The sequence below is a fragment of the Populus trichocarpa genome, chromosome 7 (genome assembly GCF_000002775.5).
Source record: "Populus trichocarpa isolate Nisqually-1 chromosome 7, P.trichocarpa_v4.1, whole genome shotgun sequence".
NCBI classification, from domain to species: Eukaryota; Viridiplantae; Streptophyta; class Magnoliopsida; order Malpighiales; family Salicaceae; genus Populus; species Populus trichocarpa.
The window spans coordinates 9,521,006-9,542,266 of record NC_037291.2 but is presented as its reverse complement, the minus strand read 5'-3'; the positions used below and the strand labels follow the sequence as shown (position 1 = coordinate 9,542,266).

The window sequence follows — 21,261 nt, the reverse complement described above, 5'->3', positions numbered from 1 at the left end:
GGTACAAAGCATACCCATCTTTAACTTTTGGCTTGAAAATTTCTCATACTACCACACTCGTTTCATATGCATGATCTATTTTGTAGGCGTAGTTCACAGGCTTCTATTTTGGCAGATATATACAGGGGCACATATTGTGCTGCGTGCATCTAGCTTGGCCACAATTAATGGTGATGAGCCCGACACATTTACAAATCAAGCTGAAGAAAATGTTGCCATTCAAGATGTAAAGTACACATGCATGGATGGATTAGCTAAATTTTGTATGCTCAAATTTATAATTACATGTATCATTTTGTTCCATATGATGTTATGACCTTGATAAATCATGCATGATTGGATAATGAACAATCAAGTAAAATTGTGAATGGAAGATAAATTACAGTGAGCCAAAATAATTAACCCTGTACGTAAATCTTGGGTGCTTGCAATTTCAGCTTTAGGAAATGATGCTGTAATTTGGTTGTTCTTCTCAAGTTTGAGTGATGAACATGCAATAAAATGCCAATAATTAAGCAGTTTGTGGAACTAACACTATTTCCTGTCATTTAGCAAATGATAACAATAAAATTCTGATAGGAGTCCTAGCAATGAAGAAAATAACTAAACACCGCAAGCATCCAGCAATACTTCAAAAGGGTAAGTGTGATCTCTTAATTTATCTTAATTACTTTTAATTAGAGATTAATATTGTATAAATGTACTGCTTGTTCTACAGATTTCTGTGCAATGAAAACTTGTAGTGAAACATTGATTGGTTTTTCTGTTTAGTGTGGCAATCCTTAGTCAGAAAGCACATGTTTTCGATTCTAAAAATGGGAGACTTAGGTTGAGCAACTTGCTGGCCCCCCTGTGTTTGTCTTTCATTGATGTGTGTCAACATCCATTGTATCCCACTTGGGCTATATGCACCACAATATTAATGGCCAGCCTACTCATCGATTCCCTCTTTTTTTTCTTTATTCAAGGGAGAGATTCCCATCAATTTTTATCAAAGTTATTATTACCATTTTTATTTATTTATTATTGCCGAGAAAAAGTGCCCATTTGAGCTGTAAATTTGTAAATATAAATTAAGTTATTTGCAGAACAGCACCATGTTATCAACAGTGATTAAAGGCTGATTAGATTTATTTCAAGCTTAAATATCATTGCCATGCATGTCATAGTCTATGATGATCCTTCATCTCCCCGGAGGCTGGAGCACTATATATTACTGTATATTTTTAATGAATTCCCATATATCATTATGCCATGTACTTATTTGCAGCATATCATAGAGAACCAACATAACTAATAGTTTTAGATTTGTCATACGAAATTCAGAAGGCCATCATCACCTCAAGGCCATGTTATTAGCAGAACTTTTCTAATATCTCAAAATTAACCTTTAATGTTATAAAATTAATAGTAAAAACTAGCATATTCCATTTCAATCATTTAATGCTCAGTAATGGTGTTTAAAAAACCCAACATATTTGTAATATTTGTATTATTTAACACAACATAACCTGTAAAGTCAGGTAATATAAATGTTACAAATGATATTGGGTAAAAAACAAATCTAAAAAATGGATATTACGAGTCGACGGCTTGAGATTTTTGAAACCCAGTCAACAAAACCCAACTTTTATACTCTATACTCCTTTCATCTTTATATTTGATAGTTTATGAATTACGTATTTATTTTTATTTAATTTTACTTAGAAATATTTTGGCTTCCTATTAGATTTTTTCAATATAACAAAAAATAACTTGTCTCTTCAATTGTTGGAGGGGAAAGGTTACTAAAATTTAATGGTGGTGTACTTTATAAAAATCAGACCTGATATTTAGGATGTCATGACACATATAATCTATATTGTAGATTCACCTTTAAATTTAAATATAAACCCATGAAAATTAGAAATATAAACATAATTTATAGGTATATATAATATTCACTGAAAAGCTTTAACCTAATCCAATATATTCAACAAGCTGAGGTCTTTAAAAAAGAAAAAAGAAAGAATGAATCAAGTATGTACTCAATATATACACTAATCTAAGTTGTCTATATATATTCATGAATACCCCAAGGGCTAAGAGCCTAAGACATAAAGTAGTGCAGGACCCAATTTATATCCACCAGCCTGAAGTTGTGGATTCGGACATGACATCCTAGACTTCATCAAACATTGTTCTTTGCATGATGTGTAATGCCATCCTCATTTTGGGTCGGTCCGCCAATTATCTAGGTGTGTCCTAAACTTTTGATACGTCAAGTCATAAATATACACTGGCGATGATGGATCCTAAGCTTTGGACACATGAAATCACAAAAGCAGACACTACTTAGAGGGCTTTGGCAACCATGGATCACCTCTCGAGCTTTACCCTCAACAATTTCATTTCCTTGGCAAACAGTACTGCATGCAAAAGTGAATTTAAGAAAGTCAGACTCTCTAAACAAAGCAGAACTGCAGAAGATTTCTCCATTGCCCTTTTGTCACAATTCTTGTTCTTGCCATGCACATTACATATATACTTGCATCTAGAATCAAACACTCGTAAGACAAATTCTCGGTATATTTTAAATTATTCGGCATAGGATATTACTAGTCCTGTAACCTGCAATTAATTATTAATTCAATTAAAACATGCCAAAGTTATGGATGCTTTTTCAACCGTTATAATTCTTTTTAATTGAGGAATGTACGTAAATATATATATTATTTACACTTCATAAGATAAATTTAAAAAATATATGAACTCATAAATAAAAAAATTTATTAATGCTAATTAAATACTGAAAGAGAGCTAATATTTCTTCTAAAAACAAAAAACAAATGCATGTATAAATATTTAACCCCGACTTTTCTTTTTAATCTATATATTTTTATTTATCTTAGAAGTTATTTTTATCTTGCTGAGAACAAGTGATTTTTAATTTTATAAATACATCATGGAAATACAATTTATTTATATAAAAATATAAAAGAATAATATCTTTGAAACATTAAAAAAAATTAACAATAAAAACTAAAACAACAGGATATTTACTATGCAATCACACTCATTTGCACTATTCATTTATTCTAGAAATGACAAAGTTGAAAATTTGCTAAATCTATTCTACTTTCTTTTCTCTCTATAAACATCCTTGAGGTTCGTGAGTCACCTACTCTTCTTTCTTTTATGTCTTAAAACACCTTCATTTCTTCCCACAACATATCTATTTGTTTACAGACCAATGATTACAAAAAAAAAAAAAAAAACATAACATTATTTTAGTTTATATTAGACAAATAAACAAAATAGCTTACCTTAATTAGAGTTTACTTGGGGTGATATGTTCTTCTTATACACAATTAATCTCTTATCCAGACTCTAGGACTAGTTAGGGTTCTTAGTGATCAAAATATCAAGTGGTGACTCCATTCTTTTTTTACTGATAAGAAACAAGAGTCCCTTGTTCTTTTCCCTATTATCATGAAGATCTTGACTCGGGAGGATGATCATGACACCGCACACATGCGACAAGGATGAACACCACAAAGACAATTACCTTTGATAGGTTCTGAAGAGTTCGATGATAAACCAAGAGTAAGTAACCTCGTTACACACAAAATATAATTTTTGAATAATAAGAAATGTAAAAAAAAATCCTAAATACAAGATAAATAACTCCATTTATACTAATTAAAACATCTTAAAAAAGCTAAAAAAATAACAAAAGAGTTCTAAATAAAATAGAAAAAAATAATCCTAAACCAACTAGAAAAATAATGCAATTCTCGTATAGTAGCTTCTAGACTTTATCATAAAACCTTCCTGATATTCGATCACTATAAAATTTTAATCCTATAGTAAAAAAAGGCCTTTATAATCTTATGAAAATTTTTAAACTGGATCTAATAATTGGATCAAAAGATATGCTTGTTAATGTAAAACTATACTTTAGAAAAAATAAGCTCAAAACCACCTCTTATGTCTAATCCGCAAGCTACCAAGATTAATTTCTTACCAAATCTATAAGCTACTAGGCCTTTAAAACTCCTGTTCTTATATGGATTATATTAATTAAAGCCTAATCATCTCTTAAAATCATCTTGATGTTTGACTTGACCCAATTAGCACCTGTAATAGATTCTTTAATGATGTTTATTGATTCTCATTATATTTTTTTTTCTTAATATATAACACTTTTGAGAGTATGTGAAAACATTAAATAATTCTAAAACAATGGGAGTGTCCATAATTTTTGTGGTATTTGTTTGTATTTATGACTATTGATTGATAAATATTTGATAATTAGATTATTTATTGTATTTTTATAAAAATGCATGTCTAAGATATTTTAAAAATTAAATAAATTACAAAATGATGTGTATTCTCCTAGATTATATATCTAATGATTTGATATCTCGAAGTAGTATAAATATCTTATCTCAATGAATTTATGTTAATTAGAGAAATTTTCGATAATTTTTTTAAAAAATACAAAACATTGAGATAAATTACATGATTATTATATATTGCATATTTCATCAAGTAGGAGTTTGTATTTGTTTAAATAAAATATTTTAGACACCTTAAAACTATTTATTTGATGTTTTGATCATAGTTTATTAAATAATTGTAGTTTCACACTAGTTATATAATGTGATTACGAGCTTTACAAATTTTCTTTTGTATGACTTGTGTTTTAATAAAGATTAATGCTACAAAACAGTCTCTCTATGTGTGTGGTGTATCTCTTAATCATCTTAAATATGCATTGTTTAAATGTAGTTATTGATGGTCTCAAAACAAATTATAGTTGACCGCAATAAGGGTGAGAAGTTTAATGGTGATAACTATTATTTATGGCATTGTAAAATCCAATTTATGCTAGATGAATATAAGGTATTAAAGATCTAATCTATCATGATGGCAGAGCCCAAGAAGGGTAGTATAGTAGGGAATTGAAAGCTTATCAGGCATGAACAAAGAATGATTGCATTGCTCATAATACATTATTGAGTAGTATGCAAAATGATAACATGGTTGGAATCTCTCATTACTAGCATGTGATAAGCTCTGAAAGAAAAATCTGATGTTGTTTATACAACAAGATTGTGTTGATTAAATTGTATTTTGAAACTTACCAAAAGCACGCTAATCATACTATGAAACAACACTTTTAGGAAATGTGAAATATAATTCGAGATATGAAAATTATAGGAAATAACTTGATTGATGAACAACATTTTCAAGCTGTAATTTTCTCTTTTTTAAACTCTTAGGATCACATACAAGTTAACATGAAGCACAATAATAATGTTCAAATATTGAAGGATATTGCACGTCATCTGGAGTTAGAGGATGAATGATTAAAGTTGTTAAATCCTTAAAGATTTCTGTTATTAAATCTAGTCCTAATTGGAAAATAAGGCCAAATACAAGTAGACTAATAGACCTTCCTAAATAAAACATTGGGCCTGCATCTAAAAGAAAAGGAAAAGGCACCTAAAAAAAAGGCTAACGAGGTGGTAAAAAAGACAAGTCCAAGATGACTTGCTACAATTACACGAAACAGCAACATTTTTCTAATGAGTGCACCCAAAGCAAATACAATGTTGTTTGATTTCTCACTCAGAATATTTAGTTTTTCCAATAGTATTTGTTGTTGAATCTAATCCTTTATAGATTATAGACATAAAAGCAACAAAACATGTAGCAAAAGATCAAATTGAGTTCGAAGAGTATCGTTGAATTGTGATTGGAAGCAAAATGGTGTACATGAAGAACAAGTTCAGTATTCTCATGCATAGTATTGACACTTATAAACTAGTCATGCAAGGACATATCTTGTATCTCTATGATATACTTTATGCTCTTAATATTCAATGGAACTTATTTTCCATTCTTGTCATGCTTAAATTAGACTTTCATTTTTACCTAGAGAATAATTTTGTTAAGATGTATCTCAGAACAAATTTTTATGGTTGTGGTTATTTTCTGAATGTTTTTTAGTTTTGGATGTTGAATATTCAAGTATTAATGAAAGTTTTGTTTTGCTCTTTTTTATTGATAAAGCTCCTAATAACTTTGTTAAATGATAGGCTAGGCTTGGCCATATTAGATAAGAAAGAATGATAAACTTGTTAAAGAAAACCTTTTAGGTACAATCATAAAAGTTAATTTACCAATTTATGAATATTTTTTGAAGGAAAATAAACTAGAAAACCATTTGAAAAAGCAATTAGGGCTAATACGCCCTATAATTTATTCATTTAGATATATGTGGCTTAATGAACATAAGAGATAGGCATAGTAAATACTATTTTATCATATTTATACATGATAACACTCATTTTAGGTCATGTTTATTTGATCTCCTAATAAATATAAAGCATTAAATTGTTTTAGGTGATATATAAATAAGGTTGAGAATCAATTAAATATAACAATCAAGGTTCTCAGAACTAATCGAAAATGCGAGTATTTATTTTAATAATTCAGGGAATTATATGAAGAAGAAAAAATTATCAAATAGCTAACAATTCTTGGAACTCCACAGCAAAATGGTGTTGCAGAAAAGAGGAATCGTACTTTGTTAAACATGGTTAGATTAATGATGGTGTAAGCTAATATGCAAATCTCTTATTGAGGAGATGCAATGTTAACTATTACCTATGTTCTAAACCATGTTCCTTATAAATTAGTACCTTCCACACCATAGAAGTTATGGATTGGAAAAACCTTAGACTTGAGTCATTTAAGGTCTTGGGGTTCAGCTGCTTATGTACATAATATTTCTCATAAGTATGGAAAGTTAGGCCCTAGAGGAAAAAAAATGTATCTTTATTAGATATCCTAATCACTTAAAAGAATATGTGTTTATTGGAGAGACATCAAATGAAAATGTGATTGAAATTATGTCATGAGATGCAAAGTTTCTTGAATAGGATTTTTCTTTTTAAAACAAGGTTTAGAGATACATTGTTTTTTATAAAACAGATGATCCATAACTTCACACTCATACTATGCTAGTTGAGATAGAAAAGGTAGTTCTTTAAACTTTTAAAAATAGTGGAAGTATATTGTCTTTTAGTGGAAACATTCATTATATAAAAGATATAAGGAGCCCTAGCTTTGAAGAATCATAAACACGACCATTCCTCCTCTTTGTTTTAGAACTAAAGGAAGAGCTTCATTATAGCTATACATGATGAAGAGCCTAAATTTTTTTCAGAGGGCTATTTCTTCTGCTTCAAATAAGGAATGAATGAATGCAATGAAATATGACATGGAGTCTATAAAGACTAATCATGTCTGGGACTTGGTTGACCTTTCACTAGGTCAAAAGGCCATTAATAACAAATTGATTCTCAAGGTGAAATGTCAAGTAAACAATTTTATAAAATGATGTAAGGCTTGTTTGGTGGAAAAATGTTATACATAACAAAAAGGTATAAACTATGACGAAAATTTTTCTTCAGTAGTTAGGTTTGCCTCAATTCATTTAATCCTAACAATCATTACGACTTTGGACTTGGAGCTCTATCAAATAGATGTTAAAACTGTATTTTTTTTAATGGAAAATTGGATGAAGAGATTTATATAGATCAACCAGTTGATTTTGTTGTCAAAGGTCAATAACGCAAACTTTATAGACTCCATATATCTATTTATAGATTGACACAATAATCCAAACAATGAAATCTTTGATTTCATCGAGCCATCATCACTAATGAGTGTATGATGATTGAAAAAGATTATTGTATGTATATTAAATAATATAATAAGAGTTTTATCATCTTGTCATTATATATGGATAACATATTGATTACTCGGAATGATAAGAAGATGATTGCCATGACAAATTTATGGTTATCCTTAAACTTTAAAATGAAGGTCATAGGTAAAACAAGCTATGTGTTGGACATAAAAATCATTAAAGACTGATCTAAAAGACTTTTGGGTTTTTTTCCCAAAAGACTTATATAAAGAAAGTCCTAAAATGATTTTTTTTTATGCAACATTGTAAGCCCATAGACACTCTTGTCATAAAAAGCATGAATTTAAGTCTTGAAAATTACCCTAAAACTCATGAGTAAAAGAAGAAAATGAAATATATAATATATGTCAAGGTAGTTGGTAGCTTGATGTATGCAATGATATATACACGACTGATATTTGTAATTTTGTGGGATTTGTTAGTCGATGTTTATCAAATCCAGGATTTATGTATCGGGAAGCAATTAAAAAAATTCTTTATTACCTTAAAGAAATGATGGATAATGTATTATTCTATCGAGGATCAAGTTTGTGTTTAATTGGTTACAATGTTACTGCTATACTTTTCTGCTCAATCATGATGTCATATCTTAGATTAGTAAAAAAACATGTATAGCTCTGTCCACTATAAAAATAGAGTTTGCAAAATATTTGACTACATCCAAGAAGCAATTTGGCTAATGAGGTTTCTATATGATCTTTATTATTATGGCTAATGCAACTAACTCAGTATTGCTATACTATGACAGTATGGAAGCATAGGTATACTATAAGGATCTTAAGTATCATGGTAGAACTAAACATATTAATATCATACATAACATCATTTGAGATACAATGACACAAAATAAAGTGATTTTGCAACACATATCTACGAGTCACATGGTGATAGATCCCTTAACTAAACTTATACCAAAGGATGTATTTAAGGCATATGTTAGGGAATTAGGATTACATAGATTTTGATCTTTATATCAATAATCTTATTATGCTTTGCATTGTATCAATTTTTTTATTAGGTATTTATTTCATCTATATTGTTTGAATACTAATAAATAATGATATAGAAACACACACACACACACATGGATTGACAATAAAACGATGTTAAGGTATAAGTTGTGAAATGTCATCCCAACCATATACAAGTGGGAGATGTTGGATTTTATGGATCTATTTTATAATTGGATATCTATGGTTAGGTTTGACCCAAATTGTATGGAAAAAAAAATTAGAAAGTCAAATTGTAAATGTAATTTCTAACAACTTGAGATATTATTAAAAGATTTTATCTCCACCATGAAGAAACAATATCTCTCAATCTATTTAGTAAAGCTCCCTTGGTGTCAACTACTTGCTATCCTCTCAACCTCTTTCCTTATTTTTATGAGAATTATCTCTCATGTATATTTCTTTCACCTGTCATAGTTTTTCTCAACTTGAAGATTTACAACTAAGTCCATTAGCAATAAATAATCTTGAATAACTATTTGAACTTTGTAATCAAGCCCATTCATGTAATAATTAGTGGTATTTTGGGCTTAGTCTAATTTAAAGTATAACACAAGAATGATTTAAAACCAAAACAATACACCATTTTTTTTGAAAAAAAAAAATAGAGTAAGAAAAAGAAAAGAAAATTGGGACTTCATGTTAAAATGCAATATTTCTCTATCTAGAAAACTAGTTTTTTAATTTCTCAAAATTGTACTTAGTTTGGAAAACATATTTTAGAGATTCTCCACAGATTTTCAATACAAGTTTTTCACTATTTTCAAAATAAAACAGAATACAGTTTTTTTATATATATACAAGTGTTTTGTTTTTTAGCAATGTAAGAGATTGAAATTTTTTTATATTTACATATTTAGTTAGTGTCATAAATATAATTTTTATTATAGATCTAATATAATGATATTTTTTGAGTTAACAATATATCTTTTTCATGATATTTTCTAATTTGAATAAAATAAAACTAATAGCCTAAAAATTAGATTATGACAAATACAAAATATTAAAATGACTATTATAAACTATGATTTTGATTTTTTCATGAAAAATAGTTGTAATTTTAATTTATTTCTTATTTTTTTGTGGAAAAAATTGTTTTTGTTTTCAAAAAATGAACATGTTTTTTAATTTTTTATTAGAAAAGAAAAACTGAAAAGGAAAAAATACTGAAAAAAAGGGTTTAGAGCCATATAGAGAGCTTATTATGTTCCTCATGGTGTAAGGCGAGAGCCCGAATATATGTTCTAGTCGGTGTATCGGCAAGTCAATCCTTCCTTCCTAGTTAAGTCTTCAAACAAGACATTTTATCAAGTGTAATGAGAATTCAACACATTCAATCTTGGCATGTCCTCGGTGAAAGGCAGAACATGAGTTGTTAACTTCCCAAATACACCAAACGGGCCAGTGTATCATTTGCTTCCACTTGGGAGGCAGTAATGGCAGAAATTGGGAGCATTAAGGATAATGTTTGGAGCACACTGCAAAGCATGAGGCCATTAGTCTCAGATCTCTCGGTTCCAGCGGTTCAGCTTGTCCAAGTTACATAGAAGATATGTCAGATGAGTGGCATCGACTGGAGGGGGGAACTTGAAATTGCATCAAATGTGTCTGAAGCATCGCACTGGAAGTGCTCCTAGGTGGTCAGCATTTCAATTTGGCCGAGCGCATCTTGCCATGCTGTAGACTTTACATGAGCAACCTAGCGTTCAGGAAGAAGAAGGATCTCAGCTAGGCTGCTGCACATAAAACTATTAGCCATTTCTCAGCCAGGCTTGGATAGAATAGCAGAGCAAGTACACGTATTAGTAGAAACGTCTATGAAGAACAGTTGGCTTATAGCGATTATAACAGGATAAAAAATAGTCTAGGGACTTGTATTGCTTCTCTTTAGCAAGTGATGGAGACAACTTTAGCATAACATTGTTATTCTGTTTCTTAACGCCATCATACAAAGCCTGAATTCGTAGATCAAGTGCAAAGCCTGTTTGTAAAGGGCAACGCAGAAAAGATTGCGTATCCATCACAATATTTATAGTGCATATTTCTAACGAACAAGAAAAAATCACAATTATAGTTCACAGAAATTCCGAGACAGGCCTATCAAGCAGGCCATTATGAAAATTGAATTTGAAACATCCTTCCAGAATTAAGTTCAAAAGGAAACAAAATGATTAGCAAGCTGGAAGAATATCCTAACAGAACCAATTCACAAGACATCTCTCTTTTAATACATCAATAGTGCTGGCCGGATCTTTGCTGGACATTCACACAACTGTCACCCCAGCTTCCTTTAGAGTCTTGATATTTGCTTTGGGCATTACCCTTTTCTCCTGATACCTAGCTGTAAACAAAAATACAACAGCAATAATTAGCGAGAGCCAGTTTACAAATATTTCAAAGAATTATATTTCCTAGATACAATGACAGTACACTAGAATCTTACTTCAAAGCAGCAGTTTCTGGAGTTCGTCCTTATCCAAACGGGTCTTACAATGAAACTGAATTTCATATTGAGCTCCAAATATTCGCTGGCGTTTTAACCAAAAATACTTATTGCGCAATTCATGGCTTTGTGTTTTCATGACCAAAATCTGTTTCTTTATTCGCATTTCAAATTGTTCCCTGGACTTTTTATCAACGTGAGGTGATCGTAACACAGTATATAAGACACGTGATTCAGGCAATCTAATCTTCCGTGCATCAGCTGGAATCCCTGAAATAGTGTTTCCAGGAACTAGATCTTCAAAAGATCGAATCGCTATGCATATCTTGGTGGTCATTGCTTTTGGTGGTCTTTCTTCTTGGTGTCCTGAGATTCACAAGATCACAAAGACAATAAGTCCAAAGAAAATACCACTCTGCACGAAATGAAGTCCATCCAGGATTCATAAACAGATGAAATTATAATACTATTGGAATTGAAACTGATTGAGCTGGTCAGTAACCCTAAGGTTCTCAGGATCACAAAGAATGTTCATTGTGAATCCAATGTACAGGATGATCGTAAATTTTACTTTTACTCTAATATTGGAAAGTACAAGCATACAGAGGTGGACATGACCCTACATGCAGGCAACCAAAAAAATAAAAGGTATAAAAATTAGAACAAGCTGAGATTGACTGTTTGTGAACTTAGAGATAATGTTCGCATTTTTATTAAGAGATGGATTCTTCATCAGATTATCCTACAAACAAAGGTTTCTATAAGAGTTACAGCTACAACAAGATTACACATATGATGCTGGTCAAATCAATGTTTTTATTTCATTTTTTTATGCATTTGATTGATATCTTAAGAAGTAACAAATGGTAAACATACTCAACTATAAGAACTAACAAACCAATTCTAGTGATGATGTGGCAAGACATGGATAGGGTGTATTCTATTTCTAAGAGTCCAGGTTAAAATGCATAGAATCAATGTACTGATTGTGAGTCGGTGAAATGTGAATGAAACATAGAAATTTCCGTTCTCTCTTTCTCTTCGCAGCTTCTCTATCCTATCCTCTTCTCTTATCAACTAAATTCTCTTCTTTTCTCATCTAAATCTATCCCTTCAAAATTCCTAATTTAGTCCTAAGATTGTAAAAGGTCCTTTACCAATATGATTCATGTTGATGAGTTTAGGTGCACAGAATATCATATGCATGATCATAAATTAGTAAAACTAGATCTCACTGTAATACCTCCAGCAGTAAGTCCAGATGAAGATGCAACTGTAGGCATTTTAGTACCGCTTTCCTGTTTCAGTTGCATAGAATCATAAGAGCAGCAGTCACAATGGGGCAATGAAGATATCTCTTAATAAAAAGAACATATCTCTTAGCTAAAATAAAGTTGATAGCGTGCAAACATCCAACACAATGATAAACATATATGTTATCTCATCAAGGTATAAGAATTTGCAATGCCCAATGACCAAAACTCAATAGAGCTGCACATTCCATGTACAAGCACAAAAACCACCAGTAGGTTGACATCAGGAGAAGGTTCATGAAACATTAATATAATCTACACACTTTTATAGGCTATCCTAAAAAATTGATGGCTGGAACTTTTAACTCAATCATATTTCTGACAGTACAGCAATTTGTTACATGTAAATGATGTATTAGCTTCATAACTACATTGCAAAGCAACCTAGTTGTTTTGCACAGAAACTTGCATTCACTGCACAATTTGCAATAATAGAACTAAAGTTCATTCAACAAAACACTCAGAAACCCATTAACAAACATGAAAAACCAAACCACCTCCAAAACCATCACAAATATGCATCTATACGAGCAACTATGCCGATTCTGCTCCATTAGAGACCAAAACAGAAAAAACCCATTATCAAACTTAAAAAATAACACCACTCCACCAACTAAAACCAATAAAAAAACGAAATAAAATCACACAAACACATTCAAGAAAAAAAAACAAAGAAACAAGAAGAAACTTTATAAACCATTTTAGTGCCATATTCAATAGCTTGTTCAGGATGAGAAGTTACATTCTTTCCAGTGATTCCTTGACAATTCTTGTTAACAAACACTGCTGGTGGTGGTGGAGGAGCCGCCGTGAAAGAGCGAGATTGTGAGTAAGAAAAAGATGAAATCTTTGAAGAGAAAAACGATACAAGATTTTTTGCTTGTCTTGACATCTCTCTTTTCTCGGGTTTCTTTCTCTCTTTGATCTTCCTCCCTCTCTCACTGTTAAGAAAACGCAGCCAAAGATTTCTCAAAGAGAAAGTGAAGTTCTTTGTCGGGTTTTTAGTAGTTCTTGTTCGGGTCACGACATGGAGCTCTTGAACCCGACCCGACGTCAAAACATGGACTCTCACTTGGAAAATCCCCCGATTTAGCCCATGTGTTTTGTATCCATTCAGGCTCAAGACATGGAGCTCTTGAACCGACCAGAACTTACAATTCGGGTTTCTTTTTTGGAATATCCCACAATTTAGCCCCTGCTTTCTGTTAATTTGACAAACGAGCTCCTGTAGAGAACATCTCATCGAATTTATCTTAACTTCTAAACATTTTGTAAGTTATACCAGATCGAACAGAATTATAATTTATAAACAATATGGTGTTATCCAAAAATGACTAGATTAATTTTAGAAAAGTAAGCATAAATGTTTAGTTTATAATCATTTAATATATAAGATCATGATAAAAGAATATCATAATTATTAATTAAATATATAAACTTAAAAAAATATTGAAATACAATTTTAATATCCATATTAATCATACATTGAATTGTGCACAAGAGAATAAAACTAATTTCTAGTATATATTCTAAGCATATATTAAAAATATATTTAAGTAAAATCTATAAAAAATACTCACTTGTTAAAGTACTTAACATATAATTAATTTTAAATTTGTTGCTGTTGTTGTTGATTAATTCTTTATTCTTAAAGATTTATTATTCATCACTTAGTGAAAAATAACGAACTTTAATCAGTTTCTAATTATTTCAACAACTCCTTCTAATTTAGGTACACTCCTAAACAAGGTAAAACCAACTTAAATAACTAATCCTAAGCTCTAGATTATGATGAAAATAAGAGAAAAATCAAACCTTAAAATAGAGGAGCAAAACTAAAAATTTAGGTGAAGAAAAGTGTCAAAAATTCTATAAAATTTATGTAGAAAAACCAACCTTAAAACATTTTTATTCACCTTTTTTTTATAGAGAATTTTAGGTACCAAAACCGGTGGAATTCAATACATTATTAACTTATGTCCTCTCACCTCAAAAATCCTAAGTGGTTTTTGAACTCAATTTTAATTTTTTATATTTCCACTAAAACAACCACCGGAGAAATTTGTTTCTTTTCTATATGGGGTAAAGCTTTTAGAGGGTTATAAGTTTCTTCAAAACATGTCAATCAATGGTTATTTGAGATCAATTTCTCATTCACCCATAATTTATTGAAATCAGGTTAATGTTTCATTTTAAAGAGTTTATGTTGGAGATTAAACTCCAACAAAGTTTAATCCTCAAAAGTGAGTGGATTCCACTTTTAATTTGGGCTCAAATGTGCTCATTAATATATGTCTCTCCTTATAAAGTAAGTTTATCATATTTTGTTTACACTTGATTTGAATTGACTATATGTGACAAATATAGGGGTAAAATTGATGAGTTTTTTTATAAGGTTTTGTTTACCAAATTGACACGAATACAATGGCTAAAATTGGGTTTTTTTGTTTATACTATAAATTTAATTTGAGTTTAGATCAATCTAAAAAAAGAAAAGAAAGAAAGAAATTTGATTTTAGATCATTTCCAGTTATTCCAAGTAATTTTACTAGACCAACCTATGAACTGCAAAGAAAATCATCCATTTTCAGTAAGCCAAGTCATTAAAATATATAGGCCCCAAATCACCCCACTTACATGGAATGAGAATGTTGATAAAGCATAATGGAATATGTTGTAAAACATAAAAAATAATTGTTAAATGACACTAAACATTTGTTGTATATTATCCTTTCATTGTTGTTTTTCTTCCTAATTGTTAAGGTTTAAAAGGTTCATGTTTAGTTTGATGAATCTACCATGCTTATTATTTCAAAGTCTGACTAGGTTTGGCGTGTAGCCAAACCTAGAGAAAATGGGTTCGATATTTTAACAGACCCATGGTGATTTGGACTCACCTCCCAGCTGAACCCAAATAGATTGAGTTTGGTTTCTTACCAGACCTACGGTGACTTGTGTTTAACTCATTGTTGAACCTAAATACATTGGGTTTGACATCTTGCCAGACCCACGATAACTTTAGTTCAGCTTATGGCTAAGATCAAGTATATTGGGTCTGACATCTTGCCTGACTCATAATGACTTGGGCTTATATAATGGCTAAACCCAAATATATTGGGTCTTGCATCTTGCTAGACCCACAGTGACTTAGGATCAGTTTATGGTTAAGTCCAAGTATATTGAGTATGACATCTTGTCGGACCCATAGTGACTTAGGATCAACTCATAGCTGAGCCCAAGTATTTTAGGTCTGGCATCTTGCTAAAACCATGGTGACTTGGGCTTATCTCATAGCTGAGCCCAATTATATTGGGTTTGGCATCTTCCTAGACCAATAATAACTTGGGCTCACCTCATGACTAACACCTTATTAATGGTTTTATACTCTTTTAATGCACAAAATTATTGAGTAAAAAATATTGATTCATTAGTTTCCCTCCAAAATCTTTATACATTTGATGAAAAAAGACTTGAAAAGCTCCTTGGAAGACAATCGGTCAGTTTTATCTTGTCTTCCTATGTTAATTTTAAATGTTGTCAAATGGAGACAAAACAAATCTTTTGAAAAGACTAGTTGACGGCGTGTTATAATTAAATGCAGTAGGCGTTTAGCCTTCCTAGGATTATAATAGGGTGCCATATGTCTTTCATTCATTATTGAGAGTAGAGGGTGGTGACATGTATATAAACCCTTTTTTTCCTTGTTTCCATCCTTTACTTTTGCCAAAAATTTCTTTTGCCTTCTGTGTTTTAGGAGTTTAAAACCAGAACAAAAAACCTTTTCATAGGAGCAAAAACTAGGTAACTATAAAACTTTTTTTTTTCTTGCTTTAATTTTTTTTTAAGAATGGCATATAAAAAGATCGTGTCTCTTAAGGAAGACTCTAATTTTAGACCTGAGACTGGTGACGCTTGTCAGGGATTTATGACCATTAAGATTGATCTACGATCTAGAATTGGTGTTGCTCAACCCTTCTCCACTAAAAAGGGTAAAGCTAGAAGTCCTCAAGAGGTTTCAAACCTCAAGGAATGAGAAAGGTTGCCAAAGACGTCTCCTGATGAGGTTGAAAGCATTGTTTCTTTCAACCAAGTGTCTTTGGCTAGCTCTTAACAATTAGGGAGTTACAAGGTTTTGATACCTGAAGCTGGTGACTATGTTACCTAGGTCACCAGCAAGTTTGTTAAGGGCAATTTTATTATTACTACCCCTAAGTTTCTAGTGTGGAGTGGCGTGATACATGGATAGCTTATTTCTCACGTTGTCCAAATGGACGTCTAAAAAATCCACTTTGTGCTTGAATATCTTGAGGGCGAGTATGCTTATTGGAATGGTTAGATGACCTTTAAGGTTGGAATCCCTATATAGATTCATTTTTCCCACATTCCTCTAGGTAATGTAACTATCTAAGGGCACAAGGTGCAGCCTGGTACTTGGGAGGTGATTGAGAGGAAGTAATAGCTTGTTAAGGTGTATTTTCTTTTGTCAACTAATTTGCCTACACTACTTGGGTGATGAGCTTCTCCTAATCAATAAGTTGTTAAAGTGTTAGCTATATAAGAGTGTTTGCAGTAGTAAGGAGATCTGTTACACATCCTATTCCAGAGATGTCTTGATTCTGTGTCATTAATGATGAGTAGAGATATCAATAAACTAGTAGGATAATTAAAGGCCTTTTAAAAGATTTCTCACAAATAGCGCAAACTAATGATGTTCTAAAATCCGGTATGTTCAAGGAATATATTATTTGGTATTTGGGTAGTGATTAATCAAATGTTCTTGTCCTAAATTTCTTTCTTCTTAACATAGGAAGTACAAGACCAATAATAGAAGTCTTAGTACCTACAAAAATCATCCTTATCAATGAGATTTAAAGACCTTCCGATGATAAAGTCAAAAACTTTTAATGGAAAAGACAATAAATGAAATAAATAGCCTTAAATTCCAAGAACAAAAGTGTTTGTTCTTGTTTTTTGGTGTGATTAATGCTCTAAAATATATGAACTTTTAGAGTAGAAAAAATTATGAACCTTTTACCTGGGTGATTCAATGGTATTTATAACCCTTGAACCTTGTTGTCTTTAGGAAAAAGGAAAGACTAGGAAGTTTTTTGCTTTTGATGAAATTAATGAGGGATAAATATTCCTTACATATTATTAATAAGGAAAAAAAAATCTCTTACACATCATTAATGAGATGAAAAATATAGTAGGCATCTTAAGAGACTTTTCATACATCTATAGATGTAGGAAGATTATTACCTCCTACATGAACAATTCATGTAAATAGAAACATATGGTCTTAACATGGATGTCTAAGTCCGATTAGGTCTGACATGTAGCTAAACCTAAAAGAAATGTGTATGACATGTTGTCGGGTCAATGGTGACGTGGACTCAGCTCTTAGCTGAATCAAAATATATTAGATCTAACATTTTACCAGACTCACAGTAACTTGGACTCGGCTCATGACTAAGCCTAAGTATATTGGGTCTGACATCTTGCCAAATACATAGTGACTTGGGCTCATCTTATAACTAAACTAAAATATCTTGGGTTTGAAATCTTACAAGACCCTACGGTACTTGAGCTCAGCTCATGGCTAAACTCAAGTATATTAAATTTGACAACTTGCTAGACCTATTTATAATTTTGAACTCTTTCAAAGCACAATAATATTGACTCATCAATAGTAAATTTATGCTTTAATTAAAAGCTTATAATCTAGCTTAGTGACTCATCCTTCAATTTATAAAAAAAATAAACACTCATCCTTCAGTCCATGTGAGTCAGAAGTATGTGTACTGGTGCGAAAATACAAATTGAAGACTAATGAAGTTTGCATGATGTCGCGGGGTGGAGAAGCGCGGCGCGACGTCATCTGGCGACGGTGGAGGCTCGTGTCGTGCCTCTAGTGTGAGGTGTGTTGTGTGTTGGGAAGGTTCTTTTAGATTTAATCATAAAATTATGATTAAGGTTCAGGAGTCGTCACCTAGTATCATGGTCACTAGGAATCTATGGTCTGCGAGAGTCTGAGTAAGGGACTGGTTGTGCAAAAGAAAGACCCATCACCCCCAGTGCACCCTACCTAAGGTAAGCTGCATTGTTGTTTGATTGTTTTTCTAAGTCGGTTTTCTATTTGTTGGTCTTTTCTAAGGTTCAAGGCAGATCTCTTTTCATGAGAGAGTCTTTACCTTATTGGGTTAAATCTTAACCGTTCTAAAGTCTGAATTTTAGCATCGAATTTTTACACCTTGTATCTTTAATACACGAGGGTGTACTTTATCGTGTAATTTTACACCTCACAAATATTAAAGTCTACATCTAGATCCTAAAAAAAAAATTGGAAAAATATTTTTGATATGTTGGTTAAATCCTAATGGATAATCATAAACTGGTTACGATATCCATTTTTTATTTTTTTTAAAACATGAAAAAGATGCAATTTTTTTTTAATGAAAAATATGCTTGGAAAAATTTTAGGATTTGGCCATATGCAATGAAATATTTTTTTCTTTTTGAAAATGTTTTGATTTTTTTGAAACATTTCAGAGAAAACTGGGTATTTTAATACCGGATTTGTATTTTACAGTATAAATATACAACCCGATATTATACAAAAATTGGTAGAAAAATATTTGAGAAAATTATAATTTTTTTCAAAGGATTTTTTTTGTTTTTTTTTCAAAAAAAATGGGGGTCGGGCCAGACCTAGCCACTTGTGGCCCGGCCCAAACCAAGGGCTAATTAATTGGCTTGCTGCATGCAGAAATGAATTTTGCATGCAGCAGCCACGACGAGAAAGAAAGAGGCAAAGCTGGGAGGAGGAAGTTGCCTGGCGTGGGGGTCTCGGTCGTGATGAGGTGGTTCGGCCGGTGGATCAGGGGGCGTCGGCTGAGGTGATGGTGGCTGGAGTCGGCTGTGGGAGGAAGAAGAAAAAGTTATAGAGGAGAGAGAAAAGTTGGAAGGAGAAGAGAGAGAAGGTCACGGTGGCTGCTCTGCCACTGATGAGGAGCTGGGTTGATGGAAATTATGGTGGTAAAACCAGTTGTGGAGGTGGAGGTCGGCGCTGATGTTGCTGCTACCGGTGCTGGAGAAGGAAGAAAACGAAAATGGCGGTGCTGATGAGCTACTGCCGCTGTGGAGGAAAAGGGAGAAGCATCAGTGGAGAGGGAGAAGTGTGGTGGAGAGGATGGTTGTCGAGCCGGCGGTGAAAATGGTGGCGGTGGATGAAGGCACGGCTGAGAAGGAGAAAGGAGAGAGAGAGAGAGAGACAGCAGAAAAAGAAGAAAAACAGGGGAGGTGGCTGGTTTTTCTCCGAATTTGGACCCAATTTTGCTCCTCTCTCAAGCCATCAACGGAGAGTCTATTTATAGGAGGTAGAAGAGGGTAATCTCGTCTACACCGGGGTAAAATTTCGGCCCTTGATTTGGTTGGTAAGGACCCTAACCGTTGGTTCAAAGTAGCCTCCCTGAGTTGTCAAATCTGCAGGAATAGGCTGCTTGAGTTGACCTATTCATGCCGTCGCCGGTGTCGCCGTGCTGTCACTCATCCTGAAACGTTCACATGAGGTTGTAGAGGAACTATAGGGGATCCATTTCGTGCAAGTTTTGTTCGATTTTATAGAGAAATCAAGCATTAAATGCACCTGCAAAGTAGGCTCCCATGCTGTTTCTTTCGGGTAAAACGGGGAAGACAATGAACAGTGACCAGACGACGCGTCGTCTGGTACTTTTTTTTTATGCAAAACGGCGTCGTTTTGGACTGAATTAGGGATTTTAATAGATTTTCAATGTAGTCTATCTTTCAATTGGTTTTAATTGAACCCCTAATTGACCCTAAACTTTGGATTTAATGCAATTAAGTCCCTGATGAACTTCAATTGGAACTCCAAAGTTACGCGCCGTTTACAATATGGTCATTGGTCTCGGATTTATGCAAATTAACCCTTAATTGACCATTAAACTTTCAATTTCTTCAATTTCACCCCCGGTGTTTTTCAATTAAGCCCCTTAATTTTGTGCCTTTTGCAGATTGGCCCTTGGCTGCTAATTTCTTCAATTTAGCCCCTAATTGACCCCAAAACTTCAATTTTCTTGCAATTTAGCCCCTAATTTCAATCAATTAACTTGGTAAAAATTAAATTTGGTCTCTTAAAATTTCAATCTCCTTAATTAAGCCCAAATTAGGCTCCAAAACTTAATTTTTCACCAATTAAGCCCCAAATAAAATTAATTTGACCCATTTAAAGTATAATTAAGTCCTTGCACTTAATTAAATCCTTCAATTGGACCCAAATTAATTCTTAAACATAATTAAAATTTAATTTGGCCCATAATTAAATCAAATTGGCCTATTAAAAATTTAATTATGTCCTTAGTCTTAATACTTATGCAAATTCATCCAATAATCATTTAATTTAACATTGAATTTACATTTTCTCTCTATTTTGGGGCATAATGGGTATAATTAGGCTTTGAATTTCCTTCAAAAATTGCAGCTTGATTTTTTCTATTTTTGTAGCCCTTCTTGATTTGCTTTCTCCACATTGCCAGCTTTATTTTATTTTTTGATTTTTATTTTGAAAAAAAAATTGATTTTTAAAGAATAATCTAAAATTAGATTATGACACATGACATAAAAAAAAACATGAAAAAAGGAATACCCAAAACGAATGAATACGCTTAAGCATAAGCAGTTTCTATTGAAAGTTCAGTAAAAATCTGAGAAAAT

At 32.1% G+C, this 21,261-nt stretch overlaps 1 protein-coding gene across 1 annotated transcript; it reads right to left on the bottom strand.

Moving 5' to 3' along the window:
• Positions 1–10,759: 10,759 nt before the first annotated feature.
• LOC7457177 (ribosomal protein S10, mitochondrial) lies at positions 10,760–13,590 on the bottom strand. The gene is made up of 4 exons (XM_002310610.4): positions 13,274–13,590; positions 12,462–12,516; positions 11,219–11,584; positions 10,760–11,116 (listed from the first exon to the last, which is right to left on the bottom strand). Exons 1-3 carry the CDS (start codon positions 13,421–13,423, stop codon positions 11,220–11,222), a joined length of 570 nt encoding a protein of 189 aa, XP_002310646.2. The 5' UTR covers positions 13,424–13,590; the 3' UTR covers positions 10,760–11,116; position 11,219.
• Positions 13,591–21,261: the final 7,671 nt, after the last annotated feature.

Bases quoted from the DNA above. Each gene is read 5' to 3' on its own strand.
- LOC7457177 (XM_002310610.4), bottom strand. From the start codon at position 13,423: ATGTCAAGACAAGCAAAAAATCTTGTATCGTTTTTCTCTTCAAAGATT. The intron at 12,517-13,273 runs GTAACTTCTCAT...CAACTGAAACAG, and splicing joins AAGGAATCACTGGAAAGAAT to GAAAGCGGTACTAAAATGCC. The intron at 11,585-12,461 runs GTATTACAGTGA...TGTGAATCTCAG, and splicing joins ATCTGGACTTACTGCTGGAG to GACACCAAGAAGAAAGACCA.